The sequence below is a fragment of the Archocentrus centrarchus genome, assembly GCF_007364275.1.
Source record: "Archocentrus centrarchus isolate MPI-CPG fArcCen1 chromosome 18 unlocalized genomic scaffold, fArcCen1 scaffold_23_ctg1, whole genome shotgun sequence".
NCBI classification, from domain to species: Eukaryota; Metazoa; Chordata; class Actinopteri; order Cichliformes; family Cichlidae; genus Archocentrus; species Archocentrus centrarchus.
In genome coordinates, this window is record NW_022060145.1 from 5,567,113 (window position 1) to 5,592,968 (window position 25,856).

A 25,856-nucleotide genomic window follows, 5' to 3' on the forward strand; every position below is an offset into this window, starting at 1 on the left:
TCAAACAGAATCAAAACACACACACTGACCTTTTCCATTTTATTGTGCCGCCCTCTTCAGATAATGTTTACTACATTACCTCAACATTGCCTTATCATAGCTTCATATTTTATGACTACACATTTATAGCTCCCTTTTAGGCACGGCACAACAGGTTTTATGGTGTCAACATCATTTTAAAAGCAAAACTTGAAAAACAAACCTCTGATGTCCTTATCCCGGAATCTGTTGGGGAATTTCCAATCATGTTAAAAGGCAAAAAGTACTCTATCTTCTCAATTACACCAACCCCGTGTATTTTTTTTTAAATATATTTATGTATATTTTAAGCAAAACATCATAGCCTGACTTTTTCCTGGTCACTATAGCTGAGTCTTTGTCTACTTTGGCACAGCAGGAAACACCCTCTTATCTGCACTCCTCCTGACAATAGCCCTCCAGTTACTGTGAAGTCAGCCCTGCACACAAGCAGCACTATGGCCATGAGCCAAACAGGTAAGCTGCCCTTTCATATTATTGATTAATTAACTGATTATTGCATCTACTTATCCTTGGATAATGAAAAATGATTATTTTTATTTGCTTTGTTGTTAATACTGTAATTTATGACAGTAACGCAAAGCATTTCTGGGTCGTGGGCGTGTGTGTGTGTGTGTGGGTCAGTCTGGGTACTCTTGCTGTATTGTTTTGAAACAACCTTTCATTTTCATACAGCTGAGGATCTGCTGATCATCTATGACACCGAGGCAAAGCAATGGGCTACCTACCTACAGTCAGTTTTCACTGGTTCCATCTCAGAGGCCAGGATCTGCTGCTGTGACATTGCTACAGCGTCCAGTCGGAAGGGTGACTTCCTAAGCCTGGCCCGGTGTACCTGCAAGCTCCTAATCCTTTCCAAGGGCTTGCTGGAGGGTCTTTGCCCAGCAAAGCACTTCTTCCTGTCCCGTGTGTTGAATCCTGCAGCTCATGTGGTTGTACTGCTTTGCGGGGTGGAGAGCCTGGCGCCCCTTCTAGAGCTGGTGCCTCTGAATGGTCAGGAGTGCACGCAGATCTCTAGTGAACAAGATCCCTCTGAGTACCTGTCCACTGTGATGGACATTTTGGGAAAAGGTATGTGTTTTGTTTTTATTTGTTTGTTTTTTAAATCACTGACCACACATTGTGTTGGTTCTGTCTTGAGCCGGGTACAAGTTTATTTGGCTTTAGGAACGCTAATACTGGCTGAAGCGCAAAAGGATGGGTAAAAAATAAATCAACCACCTCCTGCAGAGTGGATAACGAGTAAAACTGAACTATTAATATCTTTTATTATTGCCCTCAGCGACCCCGGGAGGTCCCTGATCTTATTTCATGAAGCAGTCAGGTGTGAAATACCCCCTCGGTTTCCCCACAACTCTGTAACATCTCATATTTCGTGATTGAGCTCGACAGCATTTCGACTTTTATTCCAATCCTGATGCTGCCCCAGTGTTTCCTGAAAATGCAGTCTTGACTATATGCTTTTAAAATACCCTCTAAAATGAAATGATTGCGATTACAAAATCAGTACATGAAGAGCTGGCAATGATTGATCATTGTCAGCTCTCAATGAAGAGTTGGCAGTGAATTTAAACCCTAAACAAATAATGCATGACAGTTAAAAGCAGACTGTAAAATCATGGTTTTTGTCACAGTATTGATCTTAGCCGTGAAACTCCAGAGCAGCTTTTTCGACATACCCTTCCTTCAGGACAAACGTCCTTGCTGTTCTCTTGTAATAAATGTGTGGAAAGACGAAGGCTCATTATTTGTTAGAATGCCTGAGCAGCAGCTCGGAAACCTGTTTGCTGAGTTCTTCTTCTTTTTTTTCCCCTTTTTTTCTCATGAGAATTGTGCATTTTGAAGATCCAATATTTGTTAGCAGCAGCTGCAGAGACATGTTTGGTGAAACTGCGTGTATCACCACCATGTCCTCATCTGCCCTGCCAATTATCCTTTGCCTCCTTCCCCGTTTTTCCTAATTGCACTATTTGTATAAAACCATAAAGCGGAGGAGTGGGCTTCTATTTAAACAGGTGTGAGAGCAGGAGGAACATTTGATGCAAATTCAGACACCACTGATTACTCATTGTGAGCCATGCAAATTCAATGGCACTTACTGTCTCACTTCATTGCAGTGACAGGGTGAAGTGGTTCAAAGCAGGATCCTATGAACAGTTATATTTTAACCCAAAAGTATCTTCACTGTTAATATAGGATGGAGCTGTTTGTTTATTAACCCATGGAACAGACATGTAGGTGTTTGATGAGCTTGAGTGCGTTGCCCACGTAAGTGTGCTTCTTGAGTGGTTTCGGTACCTGCGTGCATGCAAATAAAAAGGAAGATTACAGGAGAGTTTAGATTCTCTATGAACCACATGAAAAATCATGAAATTAAAAACTCTATTTACCAAGTTTGGTTAGGTAAGAAATGACAATACCATATAACCATGCCAGCAGGTCTGTGATGTTTTGAGCTAAAGGCTGTCATCAGGGCACTAACATGATCATAGTAACAATGTGTCCTATACACATCAAAGGATAAATACAGTTAGATCCAAAAGACTTTGGACAATGACAATTTTTGCAATTTTTGCCCTCTGTACATCACCACAGTAAAGACATTAAGCTTGAATTAAAGAGATTGTGTTAACTGTTTCAGCATTAAAGGAATTTTATACACACTCCCCATTTTTGGCTGATGGGGTCTTGTTGCCACCCCGCCAGGCGGTCCAGCAGCCGACTTTCAACTCTGTGAATGTAACAAGTGGAGAGCGATGTCACCGAGGATGTTCAAATTGCTAGCATGGATGCATCTGCTAAAAACCTCAGACGAGTTAGTGCTTATCGTAATGATGCCAATTACAGAAAGTGACAGTATTCTCAGTGGGTTATATTTATTATTATTTTAGCATTTCTTATTCCTGGTTCTTACTTGGCCATTTGCTTTTGAATTGATATGCTGAATAAAGTTACTGAGGCTCATATGCACCCCATTAAGATCTAGTGAGACCTATAATTATGTGTTCTAGAGCTTCCAGGAGATTTGTGCCACCTAAAGATTCTGCTGCCAGGAGGCTGAGGGGCAGTACTGGCAGCCAACAGTGTTTTTCTAATTGTGCTGTCATGAAGTTTTATATTTCACATGCTAACTGAGGCATGTAGAGTCTGAGATGTAACTCTTGGAGTGTTTTCCCCCCTTTCTCTGACTACTGCACGGTCTGACTTTGGGGTGAAGTTGCTGGGATTTCCACTCCTGGGAAGCTGTCTTGAATGTTTTCCTCTTGTGAATAACCTTTCTCACTGCACAATAATGGACTTCAAATTGTTTGGAAATGGCCTCATAACCCCTCCCAGACTGATGGACACCATAATTGCTCTTCTAAGATCACTGCTGTTGTTTTTCCTCCTCGGCATTGTGATAACATCTGAATGCTCCAAGCCAGCAAACTGCCAAAACGTCTGCTTTTACAGAGGTGCTCACACTTGCTGATAAGTTCATCAGGTGTATTTGATTAGCAGCACCTGGCTGCTATTTACCCTCTTACTTCCTATGGAAGCAGTAATGGTGCACTTAGTTTTTCACACACTGTTTCTAGAGTTTTGATTTCACATCACTGCGCACCTTCAAGCAAACCAATTTGAGCGTAAGTATGGGGAACAGTAAGAGTTAAAAGTCAGTCTCACTGGTGTATTCATCACTGGGGGTAATCACATACCAGGAGATGAAAGAGGCGAAACCATATTTTATGCATCATTTATAGCGCTGTACCCAGGGGTTAAAGCAGGTCGAAACTATCTGGAATTGTGGTGCAGAGGTCCATAAGTTGTGGTCGTGGTACTTCAGCATTACAATTGCATTACATTTCAAATGCAGCATTTCTAACAGCTCGACAAATATCAGCAAACATGCAAAGTGTGTGCAGTTTGTTACACAGTATATCCGCGAGCTGAAGGGCCCAGAAAGAGAGAGAGAGAGAAGTTCACTCAGAGATGGAGAAAGATGCAAGAAAGAGGACAGAAGATGAAGAAGAGAGGTTAGATTTAAAGGTAAGGACTGCTCAGTGACATCTGATAACCTAGAAATTTAAAGCTTACATGTGATGTCCTTATCTTTTGAATCGGACCTTTGATCTGGATATGATGCAAAGTGATGTTTTTTTCATATTGCAAAACATCCTGAAAAACAAACTGAGGTACATTAACTTTGTGCTATTCAAACACTGCAGTTTAGTGCAGGATAAACTGGTTAGTTTGCTGTACTGTGGCTGGACTGGTGCGGCTGTGGTGTTCATGCTCAGAGTTGGGTTACATCATTTGAATTTAAGCTGATGATGCGTAGATTCATTCACTGAAATTGTGTAAATTCACAGAGCAGTAGCTGATCACAGCCTGCACACACAGAAAAACTGCTGGAGTTCATCTTGTGAGTTTTGATTCCTTTGCCCATGCTGAGCCATTACAACTGATCTCCACCTGCTGAATCACACTTTAACCTCCGACTGTACTGGCTTTGCTGTTTAGGTGTTGAGGCAGAGTCACCCTCTACAACAGAAAATGGGGCAATTTTTTAAATTCTGTTTTTCTTTGCTTGTGTTCTCTGTAATGTAAGTGTTCAAGGTGATTACAGTCATTAGACTTATAATTTTTGATTAAAATAAAGTTTGCATTCCCACTTACTGATATTATTTTATTGTTACATTAAAAATAGATGGCAGAAATGAGAGCCACTTTGTACTTTCTTACTTTGAGTACATCTCAGAGCCTGTACTTTTTCACTTTTACTTGAGTAAAAAAGTTGAATCAGTACTTCAACTTTTACCAGAGTATTTTTTAACTCAAGTATCTGTACTTCTACTTAAGTACAGAATGTCTATACTTTTTCCACCTCTGCTGATACGTAAAACTTTAGAATTGAAAGAAGGTGTACTTTCTTTTTACCGTGACTGTACATAGCCGTACCATAACACTGTCTCTGCTATGTGTGACGGTGTGGTCAAGGCCTTTTTTTGGTTTTCTTTTAGTGAATTGCTGCGACAACGCCACCGGAGGGAATTTCACCCTCTGGAAAGTATTACTTTTAAGTGTAGAAATAAAAAATAAACACCTTAATAATTGCACAGGTTCGAAATCATACACTGGGACAGAGATATGGTTCTAGGTTAACACAGTTTCTTTATTTGACAAAAATAAGCATAAAACCATAAAACCATAAATAAAAGTACAATAGTAAGTGCTCACGCAACCTCAAAATAAACAAAAATAAATGAACCAAAAAGATAAAAGCCAAGCTAGACTTACCAGTAGCAGGGGACCTTCACAACAAAAAGAAAAAAAAAAACGAATAATCACGGCAATACACACACGCAACGATCTCACCCCAAGTGCAGCACAGCAACCGTGACCACAAACTGGACAAAACCCCACCACCAAGAAGGGCCCACACTGCTACTGGCTCGTCGCTCTCCAGTCACACCTAAAACCAAAGAAAAGAAGAAATATAAACAAAAGCAAATAAAAACACTCACAATGGAGGTGCGATAATCACACAAATGAGCACCTTATAACAACAATTTAACAAAGGATAAAAATAAATAAAAAAAACAATTCTAAATGCCCAGTAGGTATGATGACACACACTGGGGTCAAAAACACTTAAAAACCCCAGCATAAAACCAACAAACTAACAATAGTTAAAAAGGGACACCAAGCTAAATTAGATACCACCACTGCATCACAGTCAGTTCCAGTATAATGTGTCAAACCGAGGCGATATACTTAGTCCAGGTGGGTGCGAGTCCATTAGTGAGGCGTCGCAACATCCGTCTCAGGGCAGAACAGAAACCCTTCATGAAAACAGTAAGTCGCTAGGCAAAACAATCCTCATTAGGCAAAACAGCAGGCTGGCGATAGGGGAAAATGACTGCTGTCATGGGTGAAGCACGCAGCAGAAATATTAAACTGCAACAGGTGCTGATAACCCGTTTTTTACAAAGCCGGTGTTGTGCCAAAAAGTGATCGTCTGCCAAAAAGTGACTGCCAGAAAATGATTGCCCATATTTAAACTGTTGTAAATGACTTGCTGACCTATAATCTGTGAAAAATATGTCAAACATATCTCTTGTGAATGATATCAAGTCATTTTGAGTAACAAACAACATTTCTGTCACAAGGTAGAAGTTGCAATCAGTTTTTGGCAGCGACTTTTATATATTCTTTATTTATCAGGGTAAAAACTGTGATTGGTCAGATTTTAAAGAGAAATCTGGCCAAGAGGGCAGCAGAAATCAGAACAAATATGACATTACACTCTATAAAGATATTTTAAGTGACCAAAGAGGACTGCATTTATTATAATGTACGTGCAATAATGCAGAGTCATAAACACATTTGAATAACAGGTCATTTCTTCATTTTATATCTAAGCCCTTCATAAATCCTATTGACTACACTCTATTCACCAATATGAGCAAATACATTACACATAAAAGCACATAGAAACATCAAAAATCACTTTCTGGCAGACGATCACTTTTTGGCACAATACCGGGAATCCGGAAAGGCAGGTTTGTAGATATAACACCACGCTAAAAGTCAAGGCTCCTTTATCCGGCAGCTACACTGTCGTATTCACACGAGGAATTAACACCATTCGACCAGCTGCTCTGTTACTTCCACACTTTAGACAGAGGAATAATCCAACTCGCAAGCCGCATGCCTTTATCCTAAGGGACGCCACTTTGCAATCAACCACAGGTGTGGTATGACGTCACGTAGAGAGCAAGCAAGAGAGAGAAAAAGGGAGCGATCACCCACCATAACCCAGTTTGGCCACATATGTTTGACAGATTATGTGGTATGCTTCAGATCATGAGCTGTTTCATCTGTCCCAAGAATTTCTTTCCTAAACTTTCAGACGTTTTCTGATGAAGTCTAATCTGTCCTTCCTGTTATTGAGTGTAACCAGTGGTTTGCACCTTGTTGCAAAGCCTCTGCATTTGCATTCATCAAGGTGTCTCTTGATCACTTTGACAATGATACATCTACAGCATCTCCTGGAGAGTGGTCGTGACTTGGTTTGATATTGTAAAGTTTCTTGGTTTCTTAACTAGGGGAATGAATCCACTTTAGTTGCCTTCTGTTGTCTTGCAGATCTTTTGGTGTTGCAGAGCTTTACAACTATCTCTCTGAAAGGATTGCTTTGGTTTTCCGGCCTAATGATGGCCTGCTTCACTTGCATCAACATCTATTTGAATTGAAAGTTAAGCAGTCACCAAGTACTTAAAATTCATCCTAATGTGCTTGTATTCCAGATGTTGTTGTAATTTTAGGGAAGTGTTTAGACAGGAAATGCACAAAGGATGACCCAAGCCAGTAGGATTCATTCTCTGGTGACCACCAGTGCCCGTACAAAGTTCTTGACAATCTTAACAACGCCTCTGATTGCTGGCACAATATTTCAGCCAGGGCCAAAGCGGCAGAACAGCCATGTGGTGTCTCCCAGTAACTAAAATGCAGTGTTCAGATAGCTACTGCTATTTGAAAGAAGCATTTTGCAGAAAGCGTTGGTGCATAATTCAGCACGTCATTCACTGTCTATCTTTTTCAGCCTCTGCAGAAAATATTGACCCCATGACACATAAACCATCAGCATCAGAGATGACGGCGGTGCAGATGCAGTTAACTGGAGCTGACGGTGCCAGATCCAGCACTCTGGTTGTTCCTTCCAGAGTTCCCTGTGGGGTGAGAAACTCATCTAGTCATTAGTAAGCTATAATTTTTTTCACAATGCACATGTAACATAAACTGCACTGCAATTCAATATACCGTCTGTTTGGTAGAGCTCCGTGGAGGTGTTTATTCTTCTGAAAAATGAGGTGGCTGGCTGCGACGCTGACGTTGTGTTTAGTGGTAAGAATCAGACGCTAACAGTGAAGCCTCTGCGCTGGAATGAGCGGATCCTATGTGTCAGGGCACCAGGTGAACAAAATGATAAAATACTGTGATGAATGTCTGATTAATGAAGCCTGCATGGAGCCTCTAAAGTCCCATGAAGTGATTTTGTGTGAACAATTTATTTACAAGGGAATTAACTGTTTTGTTCACACACTAAAATATCTTGTTTGCACGTGATAACTGTAACACCAGGAACTCTTCTGGCCTTTCCTGTGTGTTGTCTGTATGTTTTCTACTGAAGATTTTCCTGCAGGAAATGTAAGAGTGACGGTCTACAACGGTGGAGTGCCACTGAATGATGCACAGTTGCAGTACTACAGCAACATGGAGGAAATCACCTGTCTCCTGTCAAGGGTAGCAGACCCTGTAGAGTTCATGTGTCAGGTAAGGCCATAACTGTCAAAGAATATGTGCATTATCGGGGTTTTACAAAGGAAAATTCCACTGGAGTTTAATGATATGATTATGATTTTTCTATTAAATAACTGTCCTCAAGACTGGCTCATAGACTTTATTTACTGTGCTGTGCTATGTAAAACCTTTTACAGTATATGTTTGCACAGAACCAGCAGTGGGACCTTAAACTCATAACACTTGCAAATATATTCAAATAACTGCAGTCACTCATTATTTTAGTAGCGTTTAAAGTGTTTAACTTCTGTTCGAGTCTCTCCCTTAACAATAAAAGTGACTCTTCTGAGGCACTGCGTAATGTAGTGACTCACTATTATGTAACTCACTCATAGAAATTAGCCAATCACTACCTCAGAACACAGCTTAAAATCGATCCACGTCAAGCAGAAAGATGTGGAAAAGCAGCCACTTGATCGAATCGGTGTATTTCTGTTGATGTTTTGTGAACCACCATTTACTGTCTCCTTTCTGAAACTAAAGGACAGCAGGTTCCAGTTTTCTTTGAGCCACGAATGCTTGATTTGATTAGATCTCTTTTGCTGAAGAGGCACACTTGAGCAATGCCAGAAGAGAATTTCAAAGTAAAGGTCTGGACAGAGATGCCTCGGATGTGTGTGTGTGTGTGTGTGTGTGTGTGTGTGTGTGTGTGTGTGTGTGTGTGTGTGTGTGTGTGTGTGTGTGTGTGTGTGTGTGTGTGTGTGTGGTTAAATTGAACCTGGCATTTTTCCTGGATCTCCATTGTAAATTCAGTATAACATCAATAATAATTCCACTGCACTTTTTAAAATCTCTATGTTTAATTTGTTCATCAAATTTAAAAAAAAACCCTCCAGTCTGCTCCCGCTGGTCATTAAGGAAAAAAGTTGCTAGCTTTTCTTTGCAGCCATTACTCACCAAAGTGGATTTGCATTTCAGGCTCTTCAGGTGTCCTCTGTGGACAGGCTGGATCAGAAATTGTCCTCCATGCTGCTGGAGAACATGCCCACAGGAGGCTTTCAAGGACTGCAGTGTGAAAACACACCTGAAAGAGGTACAATGCTGGCGGACTGCTTACTCTGAACTTTACACTGAAAAGCATCTGCTGAATAATCACAACGAGAGAAAAACCCAGCCTGGTACAACTTTCTTTAAACTTACATCAGCAAAAAAAAAAATATAACACAGACTTATTCCTGATGGGTTTTGCAGTCTCAAATTAATAGTAAAATATTTAATTGCAGTACGAACAGACAGAAGATCCACAGTCCAAACTGCAGTAGCTACACTATCCATAACTGTGTGGAAAACAGCTGGCCTTCAAAACAGAAGCTGCAAATCAACACACGTCTGTGTAACTGATGCAACCAGCAACAGGTTATGATAATAGAAAGTATCACTTCACGCCATTAATAAAAGCTGCAGTTATGCTAATGCCTCGCTGCATTATAATGTCCATTTAATTCACTTTTTCCTGGTCACACGCGTTTAAGCAATTATATGACTTCAACACTGCGCTCACAGCTGAAATACATCCATCTTGCATCATGCACAGTATCCACTTTGAAAGAAAATAAAAAGCCCTTCCATTATTAGTTGGCTCATTATGTGGCAGATTGATGGCTTCATCAGCCACTGAGATTGATTCTTAACTCTGCTGAAAAGGGCACAGGGAAATGTTGCCATGACAAACAGGTCAATAAGTACCTCCAAGCTGTCTTTCTTTGACTGTCCTGGAAGTGTTAGATTACCCACATTGCCCTGGATCACCCTCAAGTTATCACAAGGAAGCAGTATCAGGGTCATGTGAGTTTCTTGTTAAGTATTATGACGTGATACGGCAGCTCATCTACAGTTTTAGCCTCAATGTAGCCTTAATTAATGGAAATTTCTTTCCAGGCTTAATCATAACACTCACATATCCACTGCAGAGTTCCACCACGCAGACATACCCTCGCTCCTTCACTTTGCTGCTCAGTATGGACTCAGAAATGTCTCCAGCCTGCTCCTGCAGTGTCCAGGTGCTGAAAGAACACTGCACACGGCCAATCGGCATGGACAGACCCCCGCTGAGATTGCCAAGAGTCATGGCCACACGGAGCTTCACGTCTTCTTGAAAGAGACACTGGTGACTACTTCCTTATAAGCTATATTTCACTCTCACTCTTTATAAGACATTATTAGACAAATCAATATCTGGTGGCAGCATGTCAGGCTCAGTGATTTCTAAGCTTAATAAAAAGCTGTGAATCTATTAATCATTGTTATAGAGCTGGTTACATGTCATTTTAGGCAAGCAGAATTCCAGTTACTCGCTGACAGGTGAGGAAAAACAAGAGGATACACGTTTGTTCTTGAGATCTAACAGCCAGGGTAAGCAGTGCAGCACTTAGGAATGCTCTTAGTGAAATGAGTACAGCAGTAGGACGGTAAGTGACTGGTCGCTTATCAATAATGAAAGGAGTGGAGAGAATGGGAAAGACTGAAAGCGAGGAGGGGCAAACACGCTCCCTCCTAACTTGCATCTTTTTATCCAGATCATGACTCAGTTAGCAGATGGATGGTAGGCTCCCTCCTCCCATCTTCAATATATTTGGCCTGTGAGGTTCCTAATGGAACACCCCCACAGAGATTAGAAAGGCGCTGTTTGTTCATGCGTGCACAATGGCTCACAGCGCAGGTCTTCTGCATGAATTCGGGCAATTAATGCAGCCTCTAATGTTAAAATTTTCTTGCATAACAGGTGGCATTTTGTCATGTTAATGCGGAGATCATCTTCCTGCTCAACCCCCCGTTTCATTGTGTAGATACACTAACGCCTGAGCAGGGCGTTAGCCTCTCACACGCTAATTAGAGGTAATCCAGATGTAATAGATTCCTTGCATGCATGCAGCTCACTTTATCTGATAAACCTGGAGGACCCTAATGTTCTTTCCAATGCTAATCTCATTAGGCTGTGAGGACATTACCAATTAAAAAATGAAAAGGGGGTATAGCCACTGGGTGCATCGTGGGTTTTTCAAAAGTATTTCAGTATATTCATTTTAGGTGGGGCGGTACATCTTTGGTACACTGTTGTGATCTTTTAGTCTGTTTTGTCTTTGAAGCAGTCAAACCCTCATTTTGAGTACGGCATAATTACTCATGCTACCCGGAGGTTACCAAATCTGCATACCAGCAGCTCTAAAGTCAAAAGATTAACATTCTGCTTTTTAAAAAAATAAATAAAACATCTTTGCAAAATATTATATGGAAAACCCCCCCACATAATCCCCCATTTGGCAGAGCAGACTAGCTGGTAATTTCTGTTTCTAATACTTCAGGTTAGCATTCAGCCAACAGGCTGCAGGTGCTGATATCACCCTTACAACACAGATGTTGTAGTGGCACTGATGTTCGCCTCGGCAAGAAACCTACAATGCAAATAGTTCCATTTTAAGTAAAAATGCAGTAAAGGAGTGCTTGTGGAAATGGGTACTGCACATGCATTATATACGAAAGCAGCATTTAAATGTATCAATGAGGAACTAATTGCCGATACTTCAAATATACAGTAAGCATAACACTTTATATGCTTGTACCAGCTGATGAACGATGTTTTATCAGCGTCAGGTTCTGGTTAAATTTCAAAAGCAGACCAAACTGTTGACACGACCACAGATGGACCAGCAGATAGAAAGATAAAGGTACTTCAGTGAGACTTCATGAGGATAACACAAAGCACTGGAGGCAGGATAAACAACAGAAGTCAGCACAACAATCCAAAACTGGGAGGATCTCCCCAAAAGGAGAAAAACAAAAAATTCAGTGTGTGAGAGAAGATGATGAACAGAGGTCTGTACTATAAAGCAGGATTTGGGCTTATTCGGGTAACTTGGGGGTTAACCCTAGGTTTTCAGTATAGTTATAACCTCTTACCAGGTAAGAAATTGGTCTGCAGCATGGTAGCTTATGCTGCAGACATAACCTGCTCTAGAGTAGATACAAAATCACCACCTACTGACCAATCAGTCCTCTGGAAAAAATAGCATCGTCATTCCTGGTCCCTCAGAGGTATGTGTGCAGATAGCAGAGGGCTCTAAAGTTTTTTTTTAACAGCATATAAAGTCTTTGTCTTTCACTGATGAGCATCAGTAAGAAATATAGATTATTAGACACAATTTTATTCCATTATTTTTCTTTTCATGTATTTAACCTCTTCATATGTTTTCTGACATAGTTTTCTTTTCCTCTCTGAAGTCAGCTCTACTGCCACCAGACTTACCCGCGTTTGTGATTGGTCAGATGCTGCCAGCGATGCCTTTTTTTTTATGTGAATGCACTGATAAATCTGGTGTTAACTTATCAAGCTGATGACCAGCTTCATGTGACCGCTTAGCCTGATTGCCAGTGTTAGGGTAAATTAAGATCGATAATGTAAAAATATTCTGGGTATGTGGAACTTGCTTTGTAGGACAGGGCACAGGAGGGTATTGATGTTACAAAGAGTATAGGAAGGCACACAAGCTAAATGCACACCAGGGAGAAGGGTAATGATGCACAGGTAAGCCCAATCAGACACTAAGGAGGGCGGAAAAAGAACAAAGACTCGAACAAAAAAAAAAAAAAACTGAAAAGGAGCACACACATGCAAACAGAGGAAGCCACAGTCAAAGCCAAACAGACAATTTCCCCCCATCTTTCCTTATGATGCCAAAAACACTTTGCTTTATTAATGCCTCGAGCCAATCTATAGAAAACCCTGGCACTCCAACAGCTGTTGCAAATGTATTTATCCCCCTAGCAACGCCGCTAATTGAGAGTGACTGCAGACTGAGCGAGGTTCGATCAGAGTGGTCTAGCAAGTGCTTGCTGTAACCGTGCAATAAGTCGTTGGAGCGGAACTGACAGGGGAGCAGTAGAGTCATCAGGTCCATCAAAAAAGAGTCTACAGATATAACTGAACAGACATCAGACACGACATAAAGAAGACACTGAGATTTCCTTGCAGTTTTATTGGAGGGTATTCATCTTGACAGCTAAAAACAATCCACATACTGTGCTTACATACAAGGAGAAATTGTTAGAACCGTGATTGTGTTGTGGGTTTTGTTCCCCCTTTTTTTTTTTTCTTGGTTCATTAAATTATTTGCAATGCCCCCCCCATCTCCAATTAATCAACCCATGATGCATCAGTGATTTGGGCGTTAGCGCAGCAGCACTCTGTCAATAAATCCTGGATGGATTGGTCCCCTGCTTCATAGACGGGCTGAATCACTCACAGGGCCTGCGTCAGATCCACTAGTCTGCCCTGGCACCACACTTCTTTGTTAATTAGCTGTGAACTGCTCCAGAGGGGAAAGCTGAATTATTCAGGGAGAGCATAACTAGAATACAAATATAGAAAACGCTCCGCTGGTATCAACAATGTTTATGTCCTCAGACTGCAATGTGCTCACTCAATTACTAACACAAACCAGCGCATCCCTTATTTAATATTTCAGAACTGGGTCACAAATTTGGCTGAGTGTCACTTGGCATTTAGATGGACTCTGTGCTCACATGACAAGCTTTCACTGCGTGCCCTCTGATGCAGAGTAGAGCTCGACAGATACAAATTAGCTAGCAACTGTACCACCCGCCAAAGACTACAAAGAGCTTTTTAAGTGTTGTTTGTGTGTCCACCTATCCAAATTCACGAAATCCAAATTAGGTGATGTCCTACACCTTGGTCACGATTTGTCAATCCCACTGAACCCACTTTGCATGCGATGTTTGGTTTATTAGTAACTGCACAGTCAAATGGGTAAGCACCAGAGATTTGTTTGTCATTTGAATAACTCTGAAAAAAAGGAACTTTTGTCGCCCCCTTCACAGACGATGTTGGATATCTATGGGGAACTGGAATATTTTCACATTTTACCAACCACTTTTAGCCCATATTCAGTCACACTAGCAGGGCTGGTTTAATAATGGCAATATAAGTCCTCTGCTTCAGACTGGAATTAAATATCTCAGCTATTGGATGTAGTTCCATTAAACCTTTGTGGACCTTAATGGAAGGTGAAAAAGCTGAAGCCTGAGTTCAGTGAGTCCCCGAATTCTTACATAGTGCCATCAGCTGGGCAAAGTGTCCTGTGACATGTTTTAAAATCTAGTTGTTAGCTAAGCCATGGCCCTTGACTTTTCCTTTAATTAGGAAATGTTAAGATGATAATGTTATTCAGGATAGTAAACATTCATAGTCAGTTTGCTCACTTACAAAGAAATTAACAGTCTCTAATTTTTATGCTGGTTTCATTTTAATGCAGAGAGACAGAAAAAATGCATTACTTAAAAATTATAAGTTGATTTGCATGATCCCCAAGTAAAACATGATTTTGTACTTGGTGGAGAAACCCTTGTTGCCAAGCAGAGCAGCTTCTTTGCTGCTCTGCTTGGCAACTCGAAGCTTCAACTCCATCCAAAGATATGATTGAGGTCTGGAGACTGGCTTGGCAACTCCATGACCTTAGCGGGCTTCTTCTTTAGCCGCTCCTTTGTTGCCTTGGTGGTATGTTTTGGGCCATTGTCATGCTGGAAGACCCATACACGACCAATCCTCAGTGTTCTGGCTGAGGGAAGGAGGTTCTCGTCCAAGATTTTACGTCCATTTGCCACAGCCCCAAAGCATAATGTTTCCACCTCCGTGCTTCACTGTGGGGATGGTGTTCTTTGGATTTTTTGGGCTCAGCATTTCTCCAAACACAGTGGGTCAAGTTGATGCCAAAGAGCTCTATTTTGGTTTCATTTGATTGCAGCCCTTTCTTCCAAGACTTCTCTGAATTAATGGCAAACCTGTACACGTGCCTTCTCGAGCAGGGGGACCCTGCAGGCGCTGCCAGATCTCAATCCGCAATGTCGTAGTGTGTCACCAATGGTGTTCTTGGTGACTGTGGTCCCAACTGCCTTCAGATCATTAACAAGCTCCTCCCGTGTAGTTTTGCGCTGATGCACCACCTTCCTTAAAATGAAACTAGCATGAAAATTAGAGACAGTTCATTTCTTTGTTAGTTAGTGTTTGAGAATTCAAGTTCACTGTCGTGTCCTGTCACAGTTTTACTTTGCAAAGTCTCTCCTCCACAGTGCTGCTGTCCATGAATGTCTTCTAATTTTATCTTTTGTTAATATGCACAGAAAACAAGTCCATTTGAACAACCATATGCACCTTTACACGTTTTTAAAGCTCCATTTTAGGTACACACCGAGTTGTTAACTGCTCCCGTATTTCATGTTACTGCCATGGACATGATTTAACGCTGTCACTTGACATCAAGTCAGCTTAAAAGAAGGATCAATTATTGAGCTTTATTAAAATAAGCATGTTCTTAACAGTAAAAATTGTTTTAAAAAAAATTAAAACCTTCTTCTTGTGGAACATTATTCCTTGTTGCTTAACTGTTCTTTCACTAGAAGCTCCAAAAACAAGAAAAATGTATTTAATATAGGAATATGTTAAAGCCCAGAGTCAGACCCACTGATGCAGCATCTCCATGGTAAACATTTAGCCAGCAGCTCAGCGCTGCCACTGAGAATGATGTAAGCACGACACTCCATATGACCACGAATTGTACGCCTGCTATATGAGCCCTCAATTATACATGTTTGGCTTTGTGTGGAAAGAAAACTGCAAAGGTAACACATTCCTGAGCAAAATTAGCCTTACAGAAGTGTGAAATATGTATTTGCCAGCTCAACTAGCCGTTCCATGCCACACACAAAAAAAAAAAAAACCAGAAAAACAAGTTGGACAGATTTTAACTGCACAGCACTTGTGTGATGTTCAGTTTTACACTTTGCAATCTGCCACACATCAAACACTCCGATCCTGGCACCAGGATGCAAAAAAAGATAGCAGGCGCGCTGAAGCGGAGAGCCGAGCAGAGAGCCAGCTTGTGAATTGGCCATTTCAGCTGTTAAGGACAGATTTACAGCCCTTATTCCATGCTAGATGTATACTGTCTGCAGCGGTGCTGCTGCTTGGACCGCAGCGGAGATGCTGAATTTTCCTGGAATGTGTGGGGCTCCTGCAGTTTGAGGCATCTGTAAAATGATTTAGCATTTGTGGTTAGTAAACAAATACCCCCCCTGTCCAGAATTACCCCTGAAAATACCACACTGTGCTTCAGCACACCATCTGACTATTAAAATTCAATGATCGAGTGGTGGTAATTAACCCGTCCCTTCCACCTGTTGGGCTTGTTATGAACCTCTACTGTTAAGTAATGCATTCATGGCAGCCAGTGTGTAATTTGCAGTACTAGGAACGGTGCAATATTCTAATTGAGTCATGATTTGCTGGGTTGCTTGGGAACGGCACACACAGCAGGGCGGGTTATGTGGTGGATGTTTTGAACCAAATGAGCTCTATCTCATGGATTCTGCAGATTTACATTACTGCGTTCGAAATGTATCCTCTTAAAGTGGCAGCGGGGGGGTCAGTTGTAATCCACGTGTGAGTCTTTTGTTGCTATAATCCGTTTGGTCGCAAAATCTACAATACAGCTTTTTTTTGTTGTTGTTGATTTAAAATTGTAGCTTGCAAAAAAAGTAGGATCAATCACATCACAGGATGTGCATCTCTATCAGAAGTTGAAATATGGCAGTAAATCATTATCTGTTCCTCATCCTAATTATAGATGCGGTCTGATATAGAGCAAAGGGGTCTTGAATTGCTCACTAAATGATATGTTTAGACTGAAAAGGGAAGATAGTCTGATTTCATAATTACCCTGATCATACCCCTGTCTGTCCCTCAGCGTGCTATTAGCGAAGAGGCCTACTCTGCAGCAGCTTTGCTGTCAGAGAGAAAACGGATTTCTGTTAGCCAGCAGGCAGGGTAACAGCACACCTCTCTAATTCATGTTATAGACCCTGAAATTGCTTTTCCACAAGTCCTAACAGATGCAGTGAGGAAGTGCGATTAATAATCTGGACATTTGTCACAGCTCACATGAAATGCTGAATATTAAATTGGTGCACGGAGGAAAATGTCAGCCTATAGTGTGGTTTGTGGAGAGTCAGTGTACTCTGAGGTTTCATTAAAAAAAAAAAAACTCGAAAGGAGAACACAGGTGAGAAAAAGAGCCGATGGGCAAAAATTCACATTTTTTACTAAAGTTCCAAGTCTGCTTTGTATCAACATGCATGGCAAAAAAAATAAATAAATAAAAAACAATAAAAAATTCATTACTACATAGCAAAGTTCCAGCTTCCGCATCTCACCTGTGAAACATTGTTTTCCTTGAAACTACCTCTCGGATGCACGCATAAAATGCATCTTCGTGTTCTGTTGTTCCAGAATATGCTCGGCTCAAGCAAGGACAGCGGTGATGCCGGTGTGTACGAAATGATGTGCAGCGCAGGTGAGTGAGGGACTGATGGGAAGTGGAGGGAGGACAAAGGAAAGCCAGTAATGGAATTGTTTTATTTTTCTCCCAGCGTGTCATTGTGCCGTGTCTCCTTTCATTTCCAACCAGTGAGTAGTTTCCCCGTGCTGATGGGGACATCATGTAGCACTGCTTGCGATCAGCTGTGAAATGACAGTTGCGAAAACAGCACGAAAAACTTCATTATGAGTCTGAAGCTACAGTGCAGTGAACACTGTGCATGTGTGTGCGTGTGTGTGTGTGTGTGTGTGTGTGTGTGTGTGTGTGTCAGGGAATCTTTCCATCACAGATGCACAGAAAATACAACAAGAGGAGGATGAAGAGGGGGAGGATGAAGATGTCTATGCACCACTGGGGGTGAGTGATGAATATGACAACATCCTGAACTCAGCTAAAGCGAAAGCAGTGGTTATTGCCAATCGCCCACCAGCACCCACACCCCGGCCTGAAGGCACCCAGGTGATGGACAGCAAAACCCCTTACATCACTCAAGGTAACTTGTGAGTCTCTTTTCTTGCGTCTGTTATTCATACAGATATGTGATTTTGGAGTAAAGGCAGTATATGTGAAGGGGAGTTCATGTGGGAGGGAGGAAGGGCCTGGAATGTGCATCGCCATTGTCAGTAGAGTGCTGCACGCTGAATAGAGAAAAGAGGCTGTTTTTGTGATGCAGTTTGTTTTGATTTCATAAACCACAAGAACAGAGTGGCTCCCCGTCACAAAACAAACACAAGCGAGCCTAGAGAAAGACCCATTTGCCTGTGTCGAGAGCCCGCGGTCCCTAACTGTTCAATTACAGCTGTGTGAATATTTCATGAAGATGAAACATCCAAAAGTGACTGGTATTATTAAGGCTTATAAATCATTAAAACAGCTGTGGCTTCTCTTTTTCCATCTCGCAAATGCAAAAATGAACACGTGCGCCCGCAATTAATTATTCCTGCAGACAATATTACACCCTCCTCTAATATTCACGTGCATTCAAAATGCACAAAAAATAATTACAACCGCGCAATAAATAGCCCCCTTTTTATTAGGCTTGCTTGCATCTACTGAGCCGGCCCTCTTCCCAGTGGGACTTTGAAAGCAAAACAAGAAATTGAGTGCACCACTGAATTCTCTGCATCCCAACCATCCTCTCAGTAATAGAGAGGGAACTACCGGGCTGCCATCTGCAACCAATCTTGGACAGACCAAGGCCAAGTCAGCCAGAATAAGTCATTACACATGTTTTCCATCGTCCTTGTCCCCAGAGTGCACAAGAGAAAGGAGAGGGATTTTGAGGTTTCCATCTATTGAGACAGAGGAGCTTCAAACCACACAAGGATCACATTTTGCCCCTAACTCCCACCACCGCAGTCAAAGATGCGAGGGGAGAGATGAGGCTTGGTGGAGGATTAGGCGACGAGCCAGTTATTGGAGAACACAGCGCAAGTGGAAATACTGAGGAGTCTCCTTTTGTCAGCGGCAACATCTCGGGCTCAGTGAGAACTGAAAACGTGAATGAAATTCAATCCCATAGGCAGGCAGCTCTGCACATGTAACGTACATGGACACTCGAGGGCTGAATGAAGCCCATAAAGCTGTGTTTGAACGTGAAGTGGAAAAGGGGAGATGCTGCCACAGAGGAAGAAGTCAGAGGTGGGATTATCTTCCAGGGTGTGGATGCTGAATTTGAATCCAGCGTTGGTCACACACAGCCGCAGCTCCCCCGCCTCTGACAGCTCAAACAGTGTAGTCTTTCATTCAGAGCGCTGACAGGAAACCAAAAGCATCATTCGGGGGTGTCTGATTCACTTCAGAGCTGGACTGTGTCTCTTTCCAAGAAGCCAAGATCCCGCATTTCTTATTTAGACATTTTTGAACATGTATTCAGATTTAATTACATCTGTAATTTCTGAAGCAGTGCTAGATGTTTTTTTTTTTTTTTAAACTAAGCTATGAACAAGCCACAAACAGGGTGTTTTGAAATTTAGATCATGGCTCCACCTTGTGGTAGGACACTTAAAATGCAAGCGCAAAAACTATTTTAAGGTTCAGATCTGGTTTTCATCATTCTAGTAGCATTATTGAATAAAGTAATTGGTGAAAAATTTCAAAGGCATTGACCACATTATTAGCACAGTGCTGTGTAAAACTGTTCTGTGTTGACAGTGTTCCAGAAGAAGAAGAAAGCCCTGGGCAAAGGTGATCTGTACTCACTTCCCTCTAAACAAGGTGAGTGTTGAGTAACATGGGCCTTACAGGTAAGGTGTGTAACACGTGATCAGTGTGTACAACAGTTATTTAGTACAATATTTAAGGTACTTGTACATTACTTGAATATTTGTAATTAAGGTAGCATAACCAGATTTTTACAGGAAACCAGAGCTAACCAGTGCTTTCTGATCCTTCACAAAAAGCAGTGACCACTCAAGTCCTATTAACACATTTAGATTTTCTATGAATCCTTATCTGTTTCATCAGTTGGCATCATTTAAATCACTCTTTGAATACAAACATACACTTACCACGGCCACTTTATTAGGTATACCTTGCCAGTACCGGGTTGGACCCCCTTTGGCCTTCGGAATTCCCTTAATCCTTGGAAACATTCCTCAGAGACCAACGAACATGCCACATTAAAGTCACTTCAATCACCTTTTTTCGCCCCCTATTCTGATGCTTACTTTGAACTTCAGCAGGTCTGATCATGTCTACATGCCTAAATGCACTGAGTTGCTTCCATGTGATTGGCTGTTTAGATTTGCATCAAGCAGTTGAACAGGTAGACCTAACAAAGTGGCCTGTGGGCATATGTGTGTATACACTAGACCTACAGCACAAATCAGCTCTGTTGACCACTGAGACATCCAAACGTGGTTCAAACATCTGCATCTTTCAGACTTCAGGCCCTCAGTTTTTAATGCAGAGTTTGTGTTAAAGATCTGCAGTCTCCAGAGCCATGCTGAGATAATCCTGAAGTTATATAGGGGTTTTATTCTCAGGCTTGACTAAGCAGTCACCTGCATATTAATGCATATGCAGCTTAGATATGTTCTGCTGTTCTTACTCTTTGCTCTGTTTGGGATGTTCAGGAAAAACAGACAGTTGCAGTTATTAATTTGGAAACAAACCTTCAGCTAGAATAAGCTGTCGATGTTCATTCCTCCTTGCAGTGTCTCCAAACAGTGTCTATCCCTCTGTGGGTAGGATTAGTATCATTGCCTTTTTTTTTTTTTTTTTTTTTAAATAAAATGTATATGTGTACATGACCTGTTGGATTACATAAGTTAATGGTGACACTATTAAATAATTTGTAGTGCTCTATTAAACTGATTAAAATCCCAGTAATCAGCATGGGGAAAGCAGTAATTAAAGCAGCAAAGTAATGGGCACACATGCAGTAAAAAAGGCAATAAAACAGAGCCACATGCCAGGAAGTTTTTAAAAAAGGATGAACTGCAATAGTGAGCACCTACAGAGACATAAAGCCATTTGTCTGCCTCGCTGTTCCATTAGTGACACTGAATGGCAGGTCCACACATCATCACACTCGCCCAGAAAATTACTTACAGTCTGCATGACTCATGGACGTCACAGATTTGCTAACTCACATTACTGCAGTGGTATTATGCTCAGTCTTTTCTTGCTTCTATCTTGACTCAACTAGAAATTAACCGTTTAATTGATGAGATTATACATAAGCTTCACCTTATGAATATTCTGTAATCTACAGCAGTAAACGTGTGCTTTATTTTTACTGATGTTTTAATGGGGTTGTTGTTCATTGCAGTACACGGGCGAGAAGAGAGCATGACCACCACCTATGACACCTTTGTGCCAAACCAGATAGATGGGCTTCAGCAGCTCATTGAGCTTCAACAGAAGGTGAAGTCGGGCTTGCTTACTGTGGACGAGGCTCATGAACGCTTCAGTGACTGGCAGCACGTTCAGAAAGACTTAGATGCCAAGCAGCAGGTAGGACTGCCACACACTGTGACCAAATGCACACGAAGGGGCCTGAATGAATGTGGAAGCAAGCAGAAACTTACATTTGAAGGCAAAGACTTATGTTTAGCTGCGGGCTGCACTGCCTTCATCAAATGACCGATGCAGACAATATATGGCCCTAAATGTGGTACAGAGGCAATGCTGGGAATGCTAAAGGGATCTTCACTTCCTCCTAGATCAAATGAACAGTTTTTCTAACTTCAGACACTTCTTGTATTACTGTTTTGCATTGCACTATATACACTACATAAATTGTGACAGTGTATTGTTGTCTAGTATTGTGAAACACTGTGAATTACCAAACTGACGTTTGCATCATTTGGCTGTAGTTTTTCCTCTAGCTACTGTGAACATCTGTAACTCGTGGAGCCTCTGACCACATCACACGTAATGGGTGGATTTTGCCTATTATGCCTGGAAGAAAAAAATCTTCAGGTGTATGCTGGCTATCTAACGTTGGCATCTTGCACTGTTAACCAAGACGGCAACCACTGAGGGAGAGCAGCACACAAAGCTCCACAGTCAAAGTCTTTGACCTAGTACACCTTCAGGGTAGGAAGGGAATGTATTTTTGCACCAACAAAGTGATTTCCAAACAGCTATTAGCCACTGGCATGTCTTGCATGGTGTGCAGTGTGTCCTTAAAAATTTGAGTGGAGGAGAAAAGAAGAAGTAACAGGCCAAAAAACCCCAAAACAAAACTAACTACAGCAGATGAACAATATCTGAATGTCATGTCCTTAAGAAATAGGGGAAAAAAACTTCAGCAAAGACCTGACACAGCACCTGAGAGATGCATTTGGCTCTTCAGTTGATCCATCATCTCAATGGGAGGGTGGCTGTCAGGAAGCCATTCTTAAGGAAGGGAAACAGGGAGAAAAGGGGCTAAGGTAATCACATTACACTGGACTGAAAATCAGTGGCAACAGGTGTTATGGAGTGCTGAATCCAAATTTGAAATTTTTTGGTTCAAATTGGCATCAGCATGTACAGAGGAGGTAAGGAGATGTATCACAGATGGCTGTGACACACCATGGAGGCTCTGTCGTGGTTTTGGGCTGTCAGTGGTGTTGGGGTTCTTGTCATAACTGATGGAAACATGAACACAGAAAGGATTTTGATCCACCGTGCAGTACCATCTGGAAAGGATCTGATTGGCAGTGGCTCCATTTTCAGCATGACAATAATCCCAAACACACTGCCAGTGCAGTAAAAGCAGACCTGGATAGAAAAACACACAGTGGAGCACTATCAGTCATGGACTGGCCTCCCCAGAGCTCGGACCTCAACATTATTGAAGCAGTGTGGGATCATCTTTACATTTATGTTTTCAGATGTTTCAATAAATCACTGCAGCTGTTTTGCGATTTGGCAGCAAGCTGCAGTTGTTAATATAAATGTTACTTTACAAAGAAGTGCTCGGCCTCCATCTGCATTAACGCCCCCCCACTTCTTTTTTTTTTTGCATAATACTTTTTGGCGTGAGTAGGAAATAATAAAACAGATAATGGGTGAATTCCATTCACCTGCTGTATTTTCAGGGTCCTGGTTATGTGGATGTTGGCTCGCCGTCATGACACATTTTTAACGTTATCAATAACACCTGTGCTTTTCCTGCCGAGGCAAGTTCGCTGTCCGCTCTACTGTGCACCGCTGTGCATTACACAGACGGGTTATGAGGCTGTAAAACAGTGGTAGATGCCTTTGTAGAAACGGAAGGAATTTTTTTTCCCCCCAACAATGAACTCAAGTCACAGTACCTACAAATGGGAGACTCATGTAGAAGTGCCAGTACAGTGGTAGCAGTCATGCTGTATCACAATTTTATCTGAGCTTTTTTTTTTTTTTTTTTTGTGAACTCTTTGGAGATATAAAATGTTATTGTAAATTAAGCTACCTGATCCTTTCAGATCTAACTCACTGCTTTTCACACCTGAAATGTGACCTTAACATAGACTGTACATAGACGATGGAGGCAGCACCTTAATATCATCTGTTGGTCTGTAAAGTCCTGTTTTGAAGGCTTGAGGCATGCATTTAGATGGCCCCGTGTAAGCTAAAAAGTGTTGCCTTAAACTCTAACAATGCAAGAAAAGATTTTTTATTTAGGTAAAATGTAAGTCACTCAAAAATTTCTAAAGGAAAAACGTAGTAACATTTCTAAAGTAACTTTAAAATGTGGACTATAAATGTAAATGAGTAAAAAGTATATTCAGTAGAGCGAGCAGATCTATTCGTCCGCTGATTGATGCTGCCAGTAAATCTACCTCCGCCCTTTTGTTCTGCTCTGCTGCTGCACACTTTACACTATATTTACAGTATGCTTTCCACTGGACCTCCATGAAAGCACCAAAAGATTTATGACAGGGCTGCAAAACGCGCCCTTTTCTTTCTCTTAGCTTGTGCAAACATAACACGGATAAATCATGAAAATCTCAGAATGCACAAGTACCTGGGTGCTTTGTGTAAGTCAGGCTAATATTAAAGCACCGATCTTTGTCTCTACAGGAGAAGCTGAGCCATCTGAGAGCCAGTATCGTCAACAAGAGTGAGGCTGCTGACATCGTCTACGGTAAATATTCTTCTGAGGGCTAAACTGTGCTGTCATCACAGAGTTTTTTTTGTTTTATTTTAAATAATAAGCCGTGCAGTTAGAGCCATGCTGAAATAAATACAATGCAAACGGCTGTATTAAACCGTATAATGTAAACGGCTTAAAAAGTCTTCTCTCCCCACAGATAAAATCAACATCGTTCATCACACGCCAAGTGAGTCTTTAAAAACTTATCTCAGGGTGTGCAGAGGGAACCTGTGTTTGCATGCCTTTGTAGTTTCTCAAGCTCCCGTCGCAGTGGCGGGGAATTAATCCTCCGGGAAATGTTATTTAATCAAATCCCCAGCGCCTAGTGTTTTGATCTAGTGAGTTTCACTAGCGCTAAATGAGAGTCCTTTATTTTCTTTTACCAAGCAATTCTCTGTTCAGCTGTGCATATTGGATCATTTCTCCCCCAGGTGTCACGGTGAATGGAAGTCGAAGAGGGAACCAAGCAGCGGAGTCTGATTTTTACAGCAAGCCGCTTAAAGGGCAGCAGGTAAGTTTGATCTCACTTCATGTGCTCATCGCTGTTTATTACTGGAGTTGAAAAAGAGACAATACAGTAAACAAATACGACAATAACACCCCGCCTGAAATTGTTTTGCAGTCAATTTTCTTTCGGAAAACAGAGAAACGGTGAAGGTAAGTGTCAAAATCACTGTGAGCATGAATCCACTTCTTTATTTATTTAAGGCAAACTCATCCCTTCTGTTAGGTTTCCCATATTTCTTGGCCATGATTCGACAAAGACACTATTAAGATTCTGTTCAGCTATCACTTATACTTGATCTGTTGCAATATGTACAGCGTGTGTTAACGTGTCTCAGTTTCATATTTCAGGCTGTTTTCTTTTTGTGTTTGTTTTGCTCTCTCTTTCAGGCTAATGAGAAGTGAAGGGACGTTACTCAGTCCGCATCCAGCTTAGCTTTCCTCTTTTGGGATAATTTGTATTTGTGCATTTGTTTAAAAAATATTTGCAACATACCATATGTGAGAGATTTTCAGTATCATATAATTTTGTGGTGTGAAAGGTTCCCTGTTGCTACTCCAGTAATTCTGAAGATTAATGTACTCATAAAAACTTTTTGCTACTCTAGAATGAATTTGCAGTGATTCACCCACAATTGTAAATATTTAAAGTCAGCAACTAATTTAAGAAGTTGAGAGGAAACTGAGTGCTTTTCGTGTCAAACCTAATACTTTTTTATGAGCCTCTCCTCCATGAAAGGCAGTAATCACACCAGCAAGCCTTAGCATGTAAAACCTCCAAACCTTTCCCTCTAGAGGGCGTCATATCCCTAAATATATCCGTTTTACCCACAGTTTGAAGACATCTGCGAGTACAGATGCACCTGTGACCTCCCATTGGCTAAGTGGCAAGTTATGGAAAAATGTATCCATACGCGTTCACGTATGTAAACAGAAAGTAACACAGAAGGTGAGAGCGTCAATGAATCGCTTCTCGCTGTGGCTGCAAACAGGAAGCATGTGTTCGA

At 41.4% G+C, this 25,856-nt stretch overlaps 1 protein-coding gene across 1 annotated transcript; it reads left to right on the plus strand.

The window, feature by feature from the left end:
• Positions 1-482: 482 nt before the first annotated feature.
• Positions 483-25,363, plus strand: LOC115775240 (B-cell scaffold protein with ankyrin repeats). The gene is made up of 16 exons (XM_030722812.1): positions 483-495; positions 715-1,116; positions 7,628-7,761; positions 7,860-7,998; positions 8,216-8,358; positions 9,304-9,418; positions 10,296-10,492; positions 17,684-17,747; positions 18,043-18,264; positions 19,926-19,988; positions 21,547-21,731; positions 24,273-24,336; positions 24,503-24,532; positions 24,777-24,856; positions 24,968-25,002; positions 25,240-25,363. The coding sequence occupies exons 1-15, from the start codon at positions 483-485 to the stop codon at positions 24,998-25,000; spliced, it is 1,884 nt and encodes a 627-aa protein (XP_030578672.1). The 3' UTR covers positions 25,001-25,002; positions 25,240-25,363.
• The last annotated feature ends 493 nt before the right edge of the window (positions 25,364-25,856 follow it).